Source organism: Lagopus muta, chromosome 2, assembly GCF_023343835.1.
Source record: "Lagopus muta isolate bLagMut1 chromosome 2, bLagMut1 primary, whole genome shotgun sequence".
Taxonomy (NCBI): domain Eukaryota; kingdom Metazoa; phylum Chordata; class Aves; order Galliformes; family Phasianidae; genus Lagopus; species Lagopus muta.
Window position 1 is genome coordinate 86,434,378 of NC_064434.1, and position 21,489 is coordinate 86,455,866.

The 21,489-nt window shown below is 39.2% G+C and overlaps 1 protein-coding gene across 2 annotated transcripts; it reads left to right on the top strand.

The window, feature by feature from the left end:
- Positions 1 to 11,484: 11,484 nt before the first annotated feature.
- On the top strand, positions 11,485 to 18,811 carry LOC125688614 (cytochrome c oxidase subunit 7A-related protein, mitochondrial). Of its 2 annotated transcripts, XM_048934817.1 has the most exons (4): positions 11,549 to 11,661; positions 12,622 to 12,697; positions 14,157 to 14,291; positions 15,122 to 18,811. In XM_048934817.1, the coding sequence occupies exons 2-4, from the start codon at positions 12,683 to 12,685 to the stop codon at positions 15,263 to 15,265; spliced, it is 294 nt and encodes a 97-aa protein (XP_048790774.1). In that variant the 5' UTR covers positions 11,549 to 11,661; positions 12,622 to 12,682; the 3' UTR covers positions 15,266 to 18,811. The 2 variants fall into 2 exon arrangements, with proteins under 2 accessions (XP_048790775.1, XP_048790774.1); XM_048934818.1 differs by lacking the exon at positions 12,622 to 12,697 and having other exon boundaries at positions 11,485 to 11,661.
- Positions 18,812 to 21,489: the final 2,678 nt, after the last annotated feature.

Sequence of the window (21,489 nt, forward strand, 5' to 3'; positions counted from 1 at the left end):
GGGAGATTTAGGTTGGATATAAGAAAAATGCATTTCATGATAAAGGGTAGTGAAGTGCTGGAACAGGTTGCCTAGGAAGGTGGTGGATGTCCTGTTCTTGGAGACTTTCAAGGTTAAGCTGGACAGGGCAGCCTCATTTAGCTGTAGGTCTCCTTGTTCATTGCAGGCAAGTTGGACTAGATGATCTTTAAAGGTCGCTTCCAACTCAAACAGTTCCATGTTGATGATAATTACGGGCAACAGAACTATTGGGAAAAACAAACAAACAAAGAAACAAAAACAGAAAAGAAAAAGCAATCATGTAGTACATTTTTATTCCAGAAGAACAATCTAGAAAAATTGATCAAATTTGGCTTCAAGTTCACTGAAATATATTCATACTTCTGGAACTACAAAGTAACAAGAAAGTCCCCTAGCGCAATGCTTGCATTGCTGTGGCTCGTGATAGGAGCTAAAGCGATGAACTAAGAAGAGTAGAGATGCACTTTGGTGATTCATTAAGTGCAGCCATTTCAAGTGTACTTCCAAAAAATGAACACAACTAATGTTCTTCAGAAAAAAGTTTGAATATTTTAAGAGATCTCTGAATTATCAGCTACTCTGGCATCAGCCCACTGCATTATTATGAAAACGAACAGACCTTCATTTAGAACTCATGAGCATTTCTACATCTCACTCATTTATCAGTTTTCTAAGTTTTTACATGAAATAAATGATATGAGCATGCTCTGCAAATATTTTGTTAAAAGAACTTCTGAAATATTTTGGAAGCAAAAGTTCTCTTGTTTTTAATGTTTTAACACATTATTTTACAGACACCTTCAGCACTTGCATCTCCTATCAATCCAAGATGTAACCACAAATATACTGAATACCAAAAAGTAAAATAGGATTCTTGCTATCTCAGAGAACATTTAACACATTTTTTTTTTTGTCATAAGAATTTCTAAAAGACAGTGAAGAGATTCAATAAAATCTAGAAAATCAAAAACTTCAAAAATGACATTATTTCCAGACATTGTATTCCAGAAACTCCTTCAGACTTCAATTTTTGTTTTTCTATTTCTTTTCATTCATGCTTCATCAATATTGAAATAGCAACTAGGAACCAGACTTCTGTTTTCCTAAGTAATATATAGCCATGGGTCAAAATTATAACGTTGCTGCAAAAAACAAAGAGAAAACAAACAAAACAAAACAAAAATACAACAAAAAAATCCATAATCCAAGACCAAAACACAACACCAAATAGGAAACAAGATGAAAGTGCAAGCAAGCAACACTGTTTTTCTCTGCAGCACGAACATCACTACTTTGTTGAGTCTGGTATACCTTTAAGTACTCAAATATAATTCCTCTCCTCCCCCTCCATTTTGCAGTTGCTAAAACAGGATGCAGCATTTAGAAGTTGATTATTCCTATGTTGCCAAAAAACCTTTGTCATCAGTACCAGCTGTGCAAAGATAGCACAGCTCACCATGATTTTGTTGCTAGGGTTTAACTGGATGTCAGTGGAATCACTTGATGGAAAGCTATGAACAAGTAAAACCAAGGCAGTTTATATGAATAGCATCCTGAATCCTTGACACGACATAAGGGTGCTATTGTATAGAAGCTATATAAATGTTATAGAAGAGAAACAATCCCAACAGGTTAATTTCTAAGCACAGTCAAGCAGAGGCCATGAAAAGAAAATCTTCAGTAACAAAAAATATTTCAGTAAAAAATAAACTCAAATCTAAAAGTGTGGATTCCTGCTACAAAGTCTGGCTTACAGCCTTCAAATTTATATAGATTCCTTGCGTATCCCTGCCTCTGTATGCAGTGACTTCAGGCTGCACCTGCTGGGTACAAACTGAGCGTGTAGGTCACAACAGCTATTTAAACTACGTTGCCTCAAGAGACTTAAGAATCAGATATATCTGAAAAGAAATTAAAAAAAAATAGGGATGGACAATGAGTACAGAATTAAAGCTAGCTAAGATAAATTTTGCTTTGCTTTTAGAAAAATCTGCTTGACATCTGAATTTTGGAGGACAAAGGCTTGCATGTACCTGCCAGATTATTCTCAGCAAGACCAGGGACTATGAAGCCCACTGGCTTCCCTCTGAATAGCAGATACCATCTTCAGCATCTCTATCCTGCTTGTTTCCTTAGACTTTCTCTTTTCGCCTGATCCTCACTCAAGGAGCGTTAAGGTTAAACATTAACATCCCACAACTGAGGCACCTCTTACCTTTGCTTTCTTCTCACTTAGATTGTCCCAGTCGCATTTGAAATGCTATTCAGATTAGATAGCTGAGAGCAAATATCCATTTCATTTCTCTGTGTCAGCGTAGGCTAAAAAACTCTCTCCTCCTCCGCAATAAGTGTCACATATAATGGGAAAGAAACAGTCATGCAAAGCAAAGCAGTAAGTCATGCGAAGCTTTTACAATGCAATACAGAATATCCTAAATCATCCTACCCTTTGCCTACAGCTTCAGCCTGGCCCCTCACATCCTGCAGCCCGCTCAAATCCACTCAAACATCTGCAGTAAAGCTCACCAACACTAGATAACCTGGCAGCTGAATAGGTATTGCCAATAGAATGTCCATGTTGCTGATCTGTAGTATCAAAAAGAATAGAATATCCTGAGTTGGAAGGGACCCACAAGAATCGTCAATTCCAACTCCTGGCTCCTCATAAGACCACTCAAGATTCAAAACCTATGTCTAATAGTGCTGTTAAAAGACTTGTTGAACTCTGGCAGCTAGAGGCCACGACCACTGCTCTAGGCAGCCTGTTCTATGCTCACCACCCTCTGATGCAGAACCTTTCTGTAACCTCCAGCTGCCCCTCCCCTGAGACATCTCCATGCCTTGCCCAAGGGCCCTGTTGCTGTCACAGAGAGCAGAGCTCAGCGCTGCCCTCCACTCCCATGAGGAGCTGCAGACTCCATGAGCCTCCACTAGCTCCTCTGCTCTGGGCCAAACAACTAAGAGACCTTAGCTGCTCCTCATGCACCTTGTCCTCCAAACCCTTTAACATCCTGGTAGATCTCCTTTGGATACTCATGTTTTATGTTCCTCTTAGATTGTGGCACCCAAACTGCACCCACTGCTCGAGGTGAGACTGCACAGCGCAGACTTGTGTCGGACAATTCCTTCCCACTCCTGGCTGGTAGTGCTAGGCCTGGGGCACACCAGGTATGGTTGGTCTTTTTGGCTGTCAGTGAACACTGCTGACACACATTCAGTATTTACCCCTTTATTTTTTGGTTTATTATTCTAAGTCATTATTTCTTCCAAGCATCTGTAAAGCAAATCAGACAAGCTTGAAACAAGGCATGTCCACTGGCTAGATCCTTTCCAGCAGTATGTAGAAGCAGTGCTAGCAGCAACTGACAGTTCAGAACTTGGGATGCTTTACTTTCACTTGGCGTTAAAGAATTCAGTTTAAGACCCAGTTGAGGACTCATTACTTTATATTCCATGGCTTGGGGGCATTTATCACTACTTAGAGGCTAGGACTGTCGTGCAAACTGAAAGATCATCACAGAAGGCTGATTCATGGAGAAAAAAAAAAAAAAAAAAAAAAAAGATGGGAGTAGAGGGATAGGCAGAGGTTGAAAATACTAACTCTAGCTGTGCAAAATGCTCTGAGACAATTATGAAGTCCTTTCTAAAAGCAACTCACCAAAAATTAACAACAGACAATACAGATGATTCCCAGACACCAAACACAATAGGGCTGCACTGTGTTTTCCAGCCCTCCACCCCATCACTGTTAATGTCCTGCCATGCCCCTCCTGAGAACACATCTCTGCTTTCCTTTGCTAGACTTTTTCTATCCAACTCCCTTTGGTTCCTACCCTTTTCATAGCTGCCCCATTTTCTTTTTGTTACCAGTTGTACTGGCCTCTGTGTGAATACCAAACACTTCTGAAATGGTCTGCTTTCTCAGCCTGTCTATTTCTTTCTGTTTTACTGTCATCTCTGCAGGTACATCCATAAATCACTTCCTTCAAGGAACTGTGTTAAAAAGCAGTTCTGCAGTCCACTCATCTCTTGTAAGCATAATCCAGTGGAAATCTGCCTCCTTTGATAAGAAACACTTTAAACCCTTTCTTCAGGTTACACGCTGTGACAATTTGTATTCCCAAATTTGTGGTTTACTATTTCTCTCTAAACATCTTGCAGAAGTGTATGCCTACAGAAGCAATTTTTCATATCACAGAGAAGAAAATCTAGCACCAACCCAGCCCATTCAGCAGCTTTCTCTCTTTCCATTGACTGATAATGTCTACCCAAAAAACATACGGCATCTACACTAAGGAGATCCAAGGACTGGTCTGTGCAGGCTGTAACGCAAAACACACATAAAAGCAAACAAAGGGCTTTGACTTAAAGGCTCAGAAAAGTTACATCTCCTTTGAGAAGAGTGCTGGAAATCTCCATGGACATGTGTCATCTCAGCATGGAAAGCCCCTATCCTAGCTTTTAATCATGACAGTTGATAGACTAAACACAACCTGTTGCTGCTTACACAAGCTGAAGTTGTAGTCAGCGCCATGTCAGCCAGTTTCTTGCACTCCAGGCTAATACTAACATATGCAGCAAAGTCTGCTGTGGTCAGTTCCAGAATCCGGGTTCCCAAGCAACATCCTTAGCAATTTTCTCCTGATATTCTAAAGCACAATATACTACAAACAATCCTTACTAATTTGCTTTTCAAAAGAGAATGAAACAAAAGCTCAGCTGAATTGTCTTGGAGACCACAGCAGGGAGATGACAACTACAGTATTGCATTAAGCATTTTCACTGCTCAAAGACGACACACGGATCTGAAACAAAAGGCATTCAATGTGCATGGATGGTACATTTCAGAGTAAAAACAGGGTAAATCCATTATAGAAACATGCAGTTATTTACCTGTAGTCATAAATAAACCATATGATCTCTATGATGTCTCCTATTTCCTCTTCACCCATCAAATATGTAAATCATATTTCATTACTTCAGATTTTTTGTAACCAGCTTCAGGAAATTTTTAAGCTTTAGGGATAAAATGGCTCAAAAAGGAAAAAAGTGAAAACAAATAGACAGGTATTGTTCCAAAGCCCAAACTAGTTTATGTGCGAAGCAAAGCCAGCTCTTAAATTACCCTGAGTATATACAGACCTTAAGTAAAAACTTTTTAATGGTGTTTGGAGAACAGTTCCCTTGTCTATACCCATAAAATTTTTCTGTAAGGATAGAAAGTAGATCTCACTCTCAATTCATTTCTTACTGCAGCAGTGCAAACATGATGTTATAAATGTAATAACCTAGTGAAAGCAAAAAAGAAAGAAAGATGGAAAGAAATTACAGTAATATGGTTCCTTTTGTTTTAGCGTAATCTCTACATTATAAGGCAAGTGTTTGGCCAATGCTGAGAGGCTTGAGTCTGTAGGTTCAGATTCTAGTAATCTAATATTGTCTGTGTGGTGGCAAATTGATTTGGGATGAGCAATTTAATTGGGGTCAAAATAGTACCACCTCCAGCAACTCTGAGGACACATAGAAGCAAGTTTCTATTCTTTCTTTGAAAAGCAAGCAACAGGAGCTCTTGTCAAAAGGACACAGGGAATCCATCAAGAAACCATAATCCCACTGCAAAAATCTAAAAGGAGAACTAAATCAGGGATGTGAAACAATCAAGAAAACATGAATTAAAATGCAAGTAAAACCATGCTGCCAAAACTCAGCTCCCATACTTCCTCATCTTTTCAGCTCTCTGAAGCTACAGAGCGGGACAGTGCACTCTTACTAGAACATGCCTGCACTATGAATGCTTCTGCAAGCTCTGATACTTCCCAGCAAAAGGGAACTCAGATTTTTCCACTACAAAAGCCCAGCATCCTATACATTGAGCCAAATGAAAATCTTCACCAACAATTTTTATAACAGAATCAAAGCAAGACAAGTCAGGCAGAGTTGGTTCATTAAAGTTTACTGCGAAAAACCTTTAGCAGACAAGCTGGAGCACTCTAGCACTCTTCAGTCCGTTTTTGCAGAGCTGCTACTGCATTTCCTTCTTTCCCTTAACTTCAGATTTTCTCAGTGTTCTCCTGCACTTTTACTGAATCTTCCCAATTTCTTTCTCCTATGCAGGGAAATGCTGTTAGGGTTTTTTCATCTGCTGGGACACCCAGTTTTACACGTTCCTTTTCTGACAACAGTAAGAAAGCACAGACAGGTATACAAGAGCTGACAATGAAAATATTTTAAAAAGTAAAAATATCACTTTAACATGGCAAGACAAAGGGTGAAAGCATCTAAAAACTTGCAAAAACCAAGTATATCTCAGTTACGCTACCATGTGAAGAGACTGCACTGGCACACTGGATACCTGCTTACAGATGTCAGTGAGGCTACAGAATGCTGCAGGGAAATTAACAAGGGGAGTTACAGATGTATCACAGCATAAGAGAGCCTGCTGCTGGCAGAATGCAATCTTCAAAAATAAACATTTTTAAACCTATTCAATTTTCAAAGCTGGAGACAATGATCACATGGCAGCAACCTATTTTTATTATGTTACCTCTGATGTACTAAATGATTCATAAAACAAGAACATTTTCTGTGAGAGAGCTTTCTCTAGTAACCACACAATTGACATTAGTATTACTAAATTTAAGCATGTCTTTTTATATTTTCCCTTCTGCAAATCAGCCAAACAAAAACCCATTAGAGTACAGCCTGTTGAAAAATAATCTGAGCAAAGCTGGGCGTTCTGAGTGGGTATAGCAAGAGTTCAGTCAGCTCTCAATTGCTTTATCTCATGGCAGTACCTGGAATTGTGCCCTAGAGATAGCAGCAGTGATTCTAGGCAGGCATCAGGATCCAGAAAATCCATCTTCACATCCCATTTTCCACAACTTACCAGGCTATGCCCCCTGTGGGAAGTAGTGCAGGCAAGCGATGGAGTGAAGTGCAGAACAGTGGATGCTGAGGATTGGACATCCTCACCATGTACATTCCAGGTAGGATAATTTCAGATTACTTTTAGTCTGGGTCACTGCTAGGAAAGGATATATTAAGTCCAAGTATTTCAGAACACTGTATAAGATAGGCAACTGATAAAGTCATAAGTGACTTATGAGAGGCAAGAAATTGAAAGACTTAAGCACTCAAATCAAGCCACCTGCTATAAATTGCCCTATGCATTTCCAAAACAATTGTATTTAGCTGTTAATATTGAGAAACAGCAGAGAATCTTTCCTCAGCTTGACTCTATACTATTGTCTATTTGTCACATATTACACAAATTGCACAGAGTACTTTGTGTGCAGTGTTTTTGTGTTTTTTTGTTTGTTTGTTTGTTTATAAATATCTTGCTTCATTTAGAGAATTGGCTGCAATATTACTTAAATATGCAGTCATCTCTGGACTCCAGTCTTCATGCATTTGCACATGGAAAGGCTGACAAGAAGAAATGAAATATGACGACAATGCATCATCCTCCCAGTATCTACAACAAAGCTGAAAAATTAAGCATTTGCTGGGGACTATTGACTGCTTGGAGATAAACACTCACAGCCTAGGGAGAGGGAGAAGAGAGATGAAGGAAGATTTTGGCAAGTGAGTAAAAATAAAATACCTTGAAGATAAATTTTACCACTAGATGTTCAATGATACAGCTCACTTCACTTGGGTGCCTATTTCACTACACATACAATAAAAATATTAAATATAATAATAATAATAATAATAATATAATAAAAATAAATATAATAAAAATTAAATAAAATAAAAACTGAGACTTCTCTTCTGGTCATAGAGGAAAAAAATGTATCAGAGTAGAAAAACGCAGATGTGCTTTTTCAGTGCTGTTGTCTTCATCAGTCAAAAGCAAAGTGCAAAGGATCCCGTCTCTCAGTGCGGTGTTTCAAAAGTGATAAGCATTGTAAGCCATAAAGAGAAGGTACACAAATTTCAAGATTACTTTCTTTAAAAAGTATATATGGTGCTTAGGTAATTATGATTTTAATAACAGAGAACATGGATGTTTCAATCAGATGAAAAGCTTACCCTCAGTTCTGCAATTCAGATAATACAGGGAAAAATAAAAAGCAGAGACAACAAAACTGGGAAAAAGAGAAAGAAATACTTACTGAAGGTCCCTACAATGCTTTTCACATCTGAAAATGGGAGAATTAAACAATATTTTGTCACTAACCTTGAACAAACAACTGCTTCCACAATTTCCAATCTGCTATTAAACACGCAACACAATTGCAAAGGAACAGACTACTAAAAGCATAACTTATTGCCCCAGAAGCTTTATTCAAGCACTGGGGTTTAGAAGAATTAGATCACCAAGTTTTCAATTCCTTACTTGTCTTTTTGACTTAAGTTCTGTCCCCAAACCTGAAAAGAATCTTACATGACAAGAGATAGATTCCCCTAAATCAAATTCAGCACCTTTAAGATGATTCCTCACTCATACACTATAGCCAACACAATGTCATTTTTGCCAAAATTGCAATTGCTACTAAGTATTTCTCAAGCAGAAGCCCCCCATGAAGATGAAAGTGCCCATGAAGCAAAAGTGAAATAAATTGTTTCTAAACTCACATAGAAGATAAATAGCTCTCTTTAACCCTTTATACCTCATGAGAAAAAAATAAAAAAATTTAAAAAAAAAAAAAATCAGAAGGATTTTTCTATGAGAAAGGCACAAAAACTGTGGTTAAATTTATACTCATAACTACATGAATAGCTTTACAATTAAAAGCTATCTTAACCAATTTTCAACATTAAGTCTGTTGAAGAGAACTCTTTCAGCTAACAACAGTATTTCTGAGAATCATCTGTGATGTATCCAGTAAATTGAGCAATAAAGCACCAATAAATTCAGGTAGCTTTTATAAACAATCATGAAATCACCATTCTGTGCATAGGATTTGTTTCTTACAGTTGATAAAATGGTTCAGACAACATGTTTACAATGTCACAGTCTCTTACATTAATAGAGCTTATGCTTGGCGATCATCATGTAGTTAGGAGGTTTGTATACATTATACATATACACACACAGATACACAAGGCAAATATTAAACAAATCCAATCTAGTACTTTTAAAAAATGAGTACTGCATAAACAAAACATAAGTGCACACAGCAATTTTATGTTCTAAATCCACCCACACAGTTGTTCTCAGGAATTCAAGGACAGATCTGCATGGGCAGATTCACAGAATTTGAGTTGCAGACATCTGTGCTGAAATATTGATCAGCATACGAGGGTGTCGTTCATTAAGCAACTGAACAAGGTCTTGTTTTTTTATTTATTTTATCCTCAAATTGAAAATAAAAACACAACAATTTCATCAACAAAAAACCTAGTACTCAAGGTACTCTGCTTCCTCCATTTACTCCCCAAAATCTATACCCCTAGAAGCGTAACCTTAAATTTGCATGTATGAAATCAGCTACTTTAAAAAATCCTGGAAAAATAAATGGAAAAAATTAGACTACAGCATAGCTTGTAGACCAGTATTTTCTTCAGTTTCTGTCAGTATCACTCCACAGATGAAGGTAAAACAACCCTAACAGACTGGCTGCAGTTATCAGTCTCCACAAATTGCTCATCTCACTGCTTAGAAGTTAGAATTCAGCTTGAAGTCTGATGCAGGAACTCTCCTCCTGCTGGGATGCTTTGTTTACATTAGCAGTGCATACTTCCATGGTTCACAGAAATGGCCCATCCTCCTCTAACCCTGCTAGGGAGAGTGGCCTTTTTTTGCCCCCAGTTACTTCCTATAGCAGCAGTTTTACAATCTAATTCCATATCCTGTGAGCAAGGCTGATAACCAAACATCTACAGACTAAAAGAAAATTGGACCAATTGCCTAAAGCACAAACAATTTTCTTCCTTTAACAGGAAAGGCTTCATATTATCCTTTATTTTATTTTTCTTTTCAGGGAATATCTCTTTTGTGCTTTTGTGTTATGAGAACAATGGAAACTCCAATTGTAATTAATTTTAATTGTCCTCCCGTGTATCTCTTTTGCAAGGCAAAGAATTCCCAACCTTCAGTTTTCTGAGCTAAAACAAGAGACAGCCCCTAGGTTTATGTTTCAACAGCTCACTTGTAAGTATTATAACTCAAATTAGTTAACTAAAAAAAAAGTGGTGCATTTGTACATTTTTCATTTCCTCCTCAGAACTCCTTTCTGTAGCTTTCAGTCAATACTGAACATTTTAAGAACTGGACTCAACAAAGCAAGGAAAGTGGCATCATCTCCATATGTGAGCTGCTGAAAATCCTTCTCCAAGATTCTGGACGCGTTCACATTGGAACAAAATGTAGAGGAATGAGATGTGACACAACTTTAGTAAAAGAGCTTGCTAAGCAAACCTATTTGTCTTCACAAATACTGAAAGAGCAAGGCAGGGGGAACTAAGGTGCACATGCAGAAAATCAGGCCTCAGGAAAGGGTCCGCAGCAGTCATGGTACAAACCAGCTCTAACGGACATCAACAGACTGAAACAGTTTGCATAAGGAACATAGCCATGATTCCATTCTAAAAGAACACACATATCCTATCTTCAGCATTTGTTTTCTTACAGGCAGATTTGCAGTCAAGCTCATCTTCCAGTTTAGTTTTACCACAAATAAGCAGAATTCTGAGCTGCAAAATCCTTTCCACAATAAACAAACAAATAATAAAATAAATGCAGCCCTCATTCCAATTCATTTATACTTCCCAGTCTTTAAAGCTACAGGGATTTCAGAATTCTTCCTGTAACATTTACAAAACGCTTTCATAAATCTCCTACTTACTGAGCAAATAATGCAGTACTGCTGGTTAATGCCCCTAATACCATGAGTAGATGTTTTGTGTCACACATGCAGCACCACCCTGCCTCTCCAGAGGACAGCAGAGATGGACCTAGTGGAACAGCACCCTTCCCGGTGATGACATCTCCTCAAAGGCACAGCTGGGGCTTCACTCTGTGCTCACTGCACCCACGGGGCACCTGTGGTCCCACACGGCCCAATAACCATGAAGCACTACCACTGGAACATCTTTTATTATGCGGAGTTGAGACCCCAGAGTCAGCCTAGGGCAAACAATTCGCAGGGCATAAGCATTTGCGCTGTGAGACGCATGTAACCGCAGCAAGCTTTCACCACCAAGAAGCTCAGAGCGAACTGCCCACACCCACGAAGCAGACACAGGGCACGGTTCGTGGCGCGGAGCTCCCCTCCATCGACCTCTACCACCTTGGTACCACCGACCGACCGACACACTTCCGACCGCAGCCGCCGCGCATGCGCAAAGCTGCCTGCCCTCCCTCAGGGCGCCTTCCCCGTGCCTGACGGCCGCTGCCTGCCCGGCTCCAGCGTGGCACCGCAGCACACCGAGCCTTGTGTTGCCGCGCGCGCGGGCATCGCTCTGTCCTCGCTCCTTCGGCTTCTCCTCCGGGCGCTGCACGCAGGCGCTCGCCGCGGACACCCGCGGGTCCTCGCTTGTCCGGGCGGCGGCCAGGAGGCGGCGGGGTCCTTCCGCGCCGCGCGTCGCCGCCGGTGGGTCGTGAGAGCTCGCGTGCCCACCATGTACTACAAGTTCAACGGCTTCACGCAGCGCCTCGTCGGGGCTGCGGCCTCCGCCGCCTACAACCCGCAGGTAACAGCGCTGCCGCAGCCGCAGCCGCCGCCGCCCTAAGCGCCTTGGCGGGCGTGACCTTCGCTGCCCTCGGCCCCTGGGGCGGTTGTGCGGCCCGGAGCCCTGCAGGTAGTGCGGGATAGCGGCTGGCAGCTGAGCAGCGCTGCGCTCGTCCGCCTCTCTGGTCTGTGCGTGCGGAGATTGCAGCTACTGAAAGCATTACAACCCTTGTTTCAGAGACTAGGCGGATATAGCAGTTTGCTTACAGGAAGATTAAAAAAACAAAAACAGCCATTCTTTTGCACGGTGCTTACTCAGCTACTTCAGAATGCGTTTTGCTGACAGTAACATAACTGCTGGTACTAACAAAAAATCCCTTAGCTTGAGACCTGTACCGTGCTTTCTGTCTTAGCCTTAGCATTCTTAAAAGACTTCATTTTGCACTTATTTAAATTATGTAACATAGCATGAACAATTCAGCCCGGTTGAATAAATGGGAACTTTTTCAGCCAGTGCAGGTGAGGAGTAAGGCTAAAAACTGCTGCTTCTATTTAAGAGGTTAATGACCGCGATGACCATTACATATACAAACTGTTCACTTAGACAACGGGCTTGTATTCAAAACAGTAGTAATGGGACCATTTGTAAATGCTCATCTAATCTTACCTGATAGCTTTTCCCTAGTTCTTCAAGTCTGGCCATAGCCTGCATAGAAATTTTGTCATGCTGCTCTATCTTCAGCTGATGCACCTTACTTTGCTTGTACCTACTAAAAAAAATAATAATAATAATTAAAAAAATCCACTAACCACAGATCTTTTAACTAGGGTGAGTTGCTTGGACTTGGTTGAGAAACTTACTGTTTCTCTATTTTCTCATTCTGTGATTCAGATTTGCCAATTTCCCTAAAATTTATAAACTTAAGTGTGGTGCTATTTCTAGTAACTGTGTTCCTAATCTTTAACTCTTTTGTGCTGTCAGGAAAATGTAAATCTGCCTTGGGATTCATGCTAGCAAGGCAAACAGCTGTACAGAAAATAACATGCCTGGTCTACAGGTATGTAGGCATAAAATAATACAAGTCTGACTTCACAAACTACAGAATCATAGGAGTAGGAAGGGACCACTGGAGATCATCTAGTCCAAACCCTCTGATAAAATAGGTTTTCTACAGTAGGTTGTACAGGAAAGCATGCAGGTGGGTTTTGAATATCTCCAGAGAATGGGACTCCACAGCCTCTCTGGGCAGCTTGTTTCAATGCTCTGTCACCTTCAAAGAAATTTTTCTTCATATTCAGATGGAACTTCCTGTGTTCTAGTTTTTGCCTGTTGTCTCTTGTTATGTTGCTGGGCACCACTGAAAAGAACCTGGCTCCATCTACTTGACACACCTACCTGTTAGATATTTATAAGCATTGATAAGATCCCCTCTCAGTCTTCTCCAGGATAAACAGTCCCAGGTCTCTCAGCTCAAAACATTGTTCAGTTTCTTAAACATTAAATATATTGTGTAGTCCTTTGAGCAGAAACTAGAATTCCAGGTAAAGCCTTAGCTGCATACTAACATAGATCACTATGAAGATCAATTACTCCTATTTGAAATGTAACACAAGCAGGTTAACACAATAGTGTTATGTCTTTTTTTATGGCAAGTTAGAAAAAAACAAACGGTTATTTCAGGAGCTATAATGTAAAACATCACTGTCATGTGCTTAACTATAATGGCTAAATATAACAATAAAGGTAAGGAGGCCACCTCATGACTACAGTGACTCTGTACACTTAAAATTTAATCCATTGAACTGGATTACATAGGTTTTATCTCAGAGTACAGCCATCTGAACTGAAAGGCAATTAAATTGCACTGACTTATAAGAGATACGTGAGGGATGAAAAGCTGCAGCAGTATGCAAATTAGGGGATGGTAGATTTGTGTAAAACAGCCACCAATTCAGGGCTTCTTGAGTGTCCTTGAACACCTAGCCTGCGTCTCCCTCACATTTTTTTTCCCCCCTTTTTCTATTTTCTTTTTCCTTGCCTCCTCTCTTCCTCTAGCCTATGCATTCTGATTATTTAAGGCTCAACTATATAGCAACTGCTTGGAATATTTGGGAGGAAGAGTTAGAAGTCTCCTCACTCTGTCTGACACAAGCGTTGGGGATTTCCTCTCCCAAACCTACTGCTGATAGGACCTGGGTACTCTGTGTAAAAACAGAATGACTTAGGACAAGTACCAGCCCAGAAAAGCTTATGATAGCTATAGATTAATCACTACAAAAAAAAAAAAAAAAAAAAAAAGTTCCTATTATCCTTGCTAAGTCCAAAGTTGTAGCTAAGAATGTCTTTCGTTAGTTTTCACTTTTTTTTTTTCGTTTTGTTTAAACCATGGGTCTTAATACCAAATATATATTTTTATAATGTATCCTTGTAATGACTGGCAGTGTGCCTGTCTAGCATGACAACTGGTACATTTACAAGTATTATATACCTTTATATTTTAATCTTTATTTATGCAGGGACTCAAACCAATAGTTTCCACTGAATCCCCAGCTCTGGTTTTTGGGACAACAACTAAACTTGCTTCAGATTTACCAGCAACTGATTCTTTCTTGGGTAAAAACCAGGTGCCAGACCTACAGAAACTTTTTCAGGTAATGACAACTTTGGGAGTAAATTACAGAAAATGAAAGAGTCATCCATATCTTGCTCTATTTTAACATGGCTGACCACTTCCATCATTCTACAGTGCATACATTTTTCTAGTTAAGGAAGTATAGTATAACTTGTATTTCTTCCTCAGCCTTGCATGGGCATAAGTACAGAAAGTCTAGTAAGTTTATCTTTTCATTTGCTTCAAAAAAATGTTTATTGTATTATTTGACTAGTGGAAGCACTTTACATATGGAATCTAAGCATATGACTGCAAGTAGAATAGGAGGAGCAAAGCAAATCGTTTTGTGTGTAATAATATGAATATTACAGATTCTGTTGTTAATGCAGTGTTAAAAAGAGCACAGTAAGGTTTTCAAAGCCAATTTCTTTTAGCTGTTCAATTTCTAAGCATACTGAGTCTTCTCATATTTTTTTTCTCTTGTTAATAAAAACATCAAGAATGTATTTTATAATGTACCCTTTTCTCTTTCATGCCACTTGCACTTGGAATATATCAGTCTGACTCGGTGAATAACCTTTTCTACATAACTTTTCACATTCTTTTGTTAGCGTCATTTTTCTCACCCAGGTCCTCTTTAGAAATATTTCACAATATATTTTTTCTGCCTGCGTTTAATGCCTTTAACTAATACAATTAACTTGCTTTGCATTCGTCTTGCTAAATGAAAAGCACTTAGTATATCTGTACATAGCCTATCAGAGGGGAGGTTTTCCTTATGAAAGTCTCTTAGCTCACCTGAGGTATCTTGTTCATTGTGTCTTCTATATGTGTTTATTTTATTCTATTATCTCTAAACTCTTCCCACAGAAAGCAGATGGGCTGCCTGTACACCTGAAACGAGGAGTTCCAGATAAGCTGCTTTATCGGACCACTATGGCTCTCACAATAGGCGGGACAATCTACTGTCTAGTAGCACTGTACATGGCCTCACAACCAAGAAGCCAAAAGTAGATGAACCATGACTCACAGGACTCAATTCTTGGAAAGACCTCCTGCGTGTTTCTCTTTACCTGCTTCTTAATTCTGTGATCATTTAATGTTCATCTTTTCAGATCAAATTTCTTGGAGGAAGATGTTTTTACGTTGGTTGCCTTATGTGTTCTAGAAATTAATATAAACAATGACTTTTAGTCATCAACTTACGGTTGCAGCTCGGTATTTGTTGTCTCGCAGGAGCGCATGAAGTTGGAGAAAGCTGAACTTTTTCTTCTAATCCCCACTCAGCTTCAATAATGTTGGAGATAGGACAGAAGTACCACTTTCTGGACTAGGCTCCACATTTCTTAGTGGGAGCTTGCTGCTAGTTTCCAAAAGAGTAAAAGAAAATCATTTTATGAGATACACTGCTCATTTTACATAAGCAAGTGGCAGTGGAACTTCTCTAAATGTTGGCATATCATTAAATACTTGTTCCTCTGATGGTAGGGCAAACAGTTTATCCCCTTGGAACATGTAAACTGGATTTATTTAATGTGAACATCACGGTATGCAGCAGTACTCTAGCATCAGTTGTACCAGTTTTTGGACTTTTTGGACTCATTTGTCAGATGCTCTCATGCAATAAAAATAAATACACAAGTAATAAAATGGACAAGTCTTGAACATTTCATACCATTTCAGCTGACCTGGTAGTACTGATACACTGTTATTCAGGCTTAACTTGTAGATCACAAACCAGCAAATTGATTGATCTACATTACTGTAATCTTTTAAAGATGTTAGCCCTCTTCAAAACCTACCTTGGAATTCATTTGTTGTTTTAATTATGTTTTAGTGAAACAGGTCACTGCATTTCATAGCTCAGCTGTGTATTCTTTCCAGTGCATGCACAAATTTATGTACATCTAGGTAATGCTGTCCCTAAAACAAGAAAGATGTAGAGCTGTTGTAGCAGATCCAGAAGAGGTCCATGAAGATGACCAGAGGGCTGAAACAACTCTTCTATGGGAGACCTCCAGGGAGACCTCAATGTAGCCTTCCAGAGCTTAAAAAGAGCTTATAGGCAAGAGGCAGACCAACTTTTTACACATACAGATAGGAATAAAACAAGGAGGAATGATTTAAAACTGAAGAGGGGAGGCTTAGATTTGATGTTAGAAAATTTTTCACTCAGAGTAGTGAGGTGCTGGAACAGGCTGTCCACAGAAGCTGTGAATCCCCTTGAAGGGAATCAAGGCCAGGTTGGTTGTGGCTGTGGGCAGCCCCTGCTAGGGGGAGGAGTGAGGGGGAAGCAGCCATGTCAAAAGCAAGGGATTGGAATTAGGGTCCCTTCCAATCCAAGCTATTCTCTAGTTTATGACATACGAGCATCAATGTCCTTTTCTGTGTGGGTGGAGGTGAAACTAATAAAGCTTTGGGCTTTTTTCCCCCTGTGATATCATAGCCTTGAATTGCAAGTTTTACGTAAATAAAAGGTATCCTCTAATTTGATAGATTCTGCTCTAATTTACAAACAGAATATTCACTTCCAATCACTCAGGCAATGGGTCTGGACAAGCATTGGCCTCTGTGAGGATTCATCTCTCAGAAAGGTGAAGAAAAAAATGTAAATAAGCAAAAACATGTAAATTAAGCAAAACAATTGATAAAGGAACATGAGACTTCCATTGGATCACTCTTTTACTAAAGAACTGATTTGTTTTGTAGTTAAGTTATACTAAAGCCTTGTTACTCTTTCACAGGAAAGAAAATAGCTGCTTGTATTGTGATCAGAATTCAGTCAATGCTGGTATTTCAAGAATGGAGAGATGAAGTTACTAAATAAGAAAATTGTAAGGATAGCAACACTCAAAGAATAATATAATGTTTTCCAGGAACTGACAGCTATATTGCTTCAACTGAAAATATACTTTATATTCAGTAATACATGCCTCCATAGCTTTAAGAATCTTAAGTAGGATGCTAAACTTTATTTTGTAAGAGTAATTAAATAAATAAAGCAGCATGGAGGTCATTGTCTTTCCTGCATACCATATATTAAGCACTCTCTTACAATCCTTCTAATAAAGGATACTTTGCAAACAAACTTCACAGGGAAATTTCCGTGAGGATGAGTTTCTGCTTTCCATTTGTTGCTGCAGTAGATGTGGTTAAATTAACTGAACTGTTATCCCAGAGCATATTAATCAAGTGCAATACTTGTCCAAGTACTTGTGGAAAGAACAGCAGAGACATATGTTGCTCAGCTTCACATTTATTTTGAAAGGAACTCAGCTAGAATATTGGGTTTATATATTACAGTAGGAGTCTTGGCTGGAGCTATGGATATAAAAAAAATAGTCTGATTCTCCTTGGTCTAGCTTTTTCCAATTCACTGGAAGATTTAGCATGTGTGCTAAAATGAAGAGAAAATACTATAAAACTTTGCAGATAACCAGATACTAGATAATGCATTATTTTATTATAAGCACTGTAGGTTCTGAAAAAAATTTCAATTGTTCATTCTCAAAAAAAGAAAAAAAAACCACACAAAACAAGCATGATAGAGCTGAATCAGGATGTGAATGCTCCTTCAGTTTGTCAGGTTCACATCCATACTTGAGTTGGAGATTAAAGAGCAAAGTGTTACCAGCTGTCAGCAGCCATTGGGCAGGGGTTGCAGTCCTGAGAGAAAGAGTAAAGCGTATATCTATTCCCTCAGCAAAACGCTCTGAAGAAGAAAACAACTCAGAAGCTGCAGCCAGAGGGTTAGAATATAGAAGTAAAAATCCTGCCTCAGTTCTCAATTAGTTTTGAGATGATCATAATAAAAAGGATTTAATGCTGCAATTTTTTTTTCCTAAGAACAACAACATAAAACAACAACAAGCTGTTGGATACCTACTTTAAAATATTTGAATGCCACAGACCTTATGAAGATTGAGAGGATTTAAGTGCTTTGAATTATTCTTTATGATGGAGGGATCTAATCTTCTTATCCTGGAGTCCTCAAGAACACACTTAAATAATCTCTCTCCCTGACTGGATGCCAAACAAGGACTTAAATAAGGAAAACAAGTAAGGAAAATGATGAGTGAATGTTGGTGTCAAGAAGGCTACTTCATTGGCACAAATAAGAATCAGAATTGGGTAATACAAATTTCACTATGCACTCTTCTTAAAAAAGAAAAGTACTTTTTGGCTGTACCTCAAAATTTACACAGCATATCAGCAGCAAGGTCCAAGAAAACAAGTTGCATTTTTTAAGCGATAGCTTCTACCCAGATGTTTTGGCTTGAATACAGAGCAGAGAATAAATTGTAATAAACTCTCATATTCCATGGAGCTGGGGTTGGAAGGGAAAACAGCTGAGATTTACAATACTCAGGAATAAAATTATCTCATGATAATCATTCATCCCCATGACATTATCTTATGGTTGAGAGACCATCTTTCTCCTTCTTAAATGATCTCTCTGGCAGCCTGGATTCAACAGTTATATCTTCGTAATGTTTTTTAAATAAGATCTCTCTCCCTTCTTTTTATGTGGGTGTTCTGGAATAAATGCACTTGAGAAGATGTTGATGGTATGCAAGTATGTCTTCCAGCAGCTTTAAAAATAAGAGTAAGCTAAGGAGAGGATTCCTTCCCAGTATTATAGCATGACCGTGTCATTTCAACAGATTTTTGCCTCAACATTTTAAATCGTCAGTAGCCTGATTATTTCAATGTTAATTCATTAATTGATGTTCCTTTAAAGCATAGGTGTCCGAACTTTTGGCTTACTTGAGCTGCACTAAGTGGAGAGGAATTGTCTTAGGCTTCATAAAATACATAATACATGTAACTATCAAAACTTTTTTTTAATATTGAACAACTGTTTTGTAGCTGAGAATTCGTTCTATCAAATAGTGTTATTGTGCTCTTTGTAGCTGATGTCATTTCCACAGAAATAAATAGGAAGTGTTACTTTCAGAGCAACCTATGTTGTTAGCTCAGCAATTCACATCTTCTTTAGCTATGCAGGTGAATCCCTTCTCACATTGTCAAGTCTTTGAAGAAGCCGTTACACTGCTGTACAAATGTAGGGGCAGCAAAAGACTTTCTGCTTCCAGGCACCTCACTGTCTGTCTCAGAGAAGCACAGGAAATACTTTACTTCCCTGCAACATTCTTACAGTTACGTTGTCACATAATGCAGTCATACACATCAATCTTGCTTCTAATCACTCTATGTGTTTATGGTCTGCTGCTAGCTCAGACCTGAAGAGCATCATAGAATACCTTGTGTTGGAAGAGACCTCAAGGATCATCGAATCCAACTGCTGGCTCCATGCAGCACTACTCAGCAGTCAAACCCTATGTCTGAGAGTTTTGCCCAGATGCTCCTTGAACTCCAGCAGCTCTGGGCTGTGCCCACCATCCTCTCGTGTAGAGCCTGCCCCTCTCCTGGCACAGCTCCATGCCGTTCCCTCAGGCCCTGTCACTGTCACACAGAGCAGAGCTCAGCGCTGCCCTCCGCTCCCTGTGAGGAGCTGCAGCTGCTTTGAAGCCTTCCCTCAGTTCCTCTGGGTTGAGCAAACCCAGGGACCTCACCTGTTCCTCATACTTCTTGCCCTCTAGGCTCCTCATAGCACTCTTTTCTACACTTTCTGATAGTTTTATGTCTTTCTTTCATTGTACCACCCAAATCCACACCCATTGCTGGAGGTGAGGCTGCGCAGTGCAGAGCAGGGCAACTCCTTCCCACACTTGAAACCAGGGTTGAAAAACTAATGAACAACTCCTTGTTGAATTTAGTACTGCATAAATGTAATAAAAAAGTTGGTCTTTTAATTAGAACTGATGAGATAAAGCTGATATTCACAACAAAACACACACATGAGCACACTCATCATTAACAGTGCGACCCAGCAGAATTTACTGGAGTTGAGACTTCTTTTCAGGCTTTTATGAAACAACAGCAAAACCTTATTTTGCAATAAAGCAGTCTGGTGTCTATGCAGGATCACCAAGATGTGGAAAAACCAACAGTTTCCAGTGCTGTGATCTTAAAATCTCTGTTAAGAGAAGTATTCTTTAAAAACAATGAAAATGTGATTTCTGGCAAGCTCAAAGTTAGATTCCCTGGTTTCTCAAAATTTCACCTGGAGGCCTTTCTAAAGCCCTAAAAAGCAGTTTTTCATGGCAAGCCTGTTAGACAAAAGTCTGGACTTCTGTGTAGACATACTCCTTGTTGTGCAGGAGTTGTAAATAACGCCTGTTAGATCTGTCTACAGAGAATCCATATTTGATCCCTCCAGTACAAAATGTGAATATCTTACTAACGCACCATTTTCTAAGTTTGACAATATCAGAGTGATTGAATAATTCAGAGCAGTACGTAACCTTAAAGAAATTTCTCATTTCTACATGGCACATTTTTACTTTCACTGACCAACAGATTGTGAGAAAACATATGTAATACGATTTCTTGGATTTCAGACTCAAATCCCACATTCTGTATTTAAATCTTACGGGATAAACAAATCCATGTAAAAATTAGAAGAAAATCTATCGGAAGCAATTTTAACCACAGCCTTCCTCTCTCCTTGACTTGCTGCTCCTCCTTTCCAGGAATGGATGTCAGTGTCTCTGTTTCTGGGAATAGGAAGCCACAAGCAAACACATGCTGATGGTATAACCTTTCTTACTCATAGAATGAGGGAGATAGGGTGGCAATAGGACAGTTGTTTCTATGACACCAATTACTTTCTTTTATGGATGCAACTAAACAGCAAGACTGCACTTTTCTCTGAAATTTTAGCACCTCCCATGCCTGACTTGTCTAAGGAGGGGGGGATAAATACTCTGGCTGGTCTAATAGTAAGTCTAGCTACCATGGTTGGCACTTAGGTACAAGTGATAGAAGTTTGTGAAAAGTTTTAACAAGCATTTTTCTGTTAATGGTTTTGTTTTGTGAAAAATTGCAAGGATCCCATATGCTGTCATTTTTAGACTCAGCTCTGTCAGCACAAAATGTTTGGCCAGAACTGGAAGAACCCTGCTAGGTTGCCATGTATCAGATGGATCCTCTCTTCTGGGAGGAATTAGAACAAGATGCTAGTTCATTTTCTGGTTCTATTTCCATACTTTTCACTATTTTATTACAAAAAAAAATATGTTTGTTCAGATTTGCTTAGCAATTTCCCCCAGTTTAACTTCCACTGGCAAAATCTAAGCCAGAGTGTGCACATACATAAGAAAGATGTTCTTTAT

Excerpts from the sequence above, each read along its gene's own strand:
- LOC125688614 (XM_048934818.1), top strand. The coding sequence starts at position 11,590 with ATGTACTACAAGTTCAACGGCTTCACGCAGCGCCTCGTCGGGGCTGCG. Across the intron at positions 11,662-14,156 it reads CCGCCGCCTACAACCCGCAG|GGACTCAAACCAATAGTTTC; the intron begins GTAACAGCGCTG and ends TTATTTATGCAG. Across the intron at positions 14,292-15,121 it reads ACCTACAGAAACTTTTTCAG|AAAGCAGATGGGCTGCCTGT; the intron begins GTAATGACAACT and ends CTCTTCCCACAG.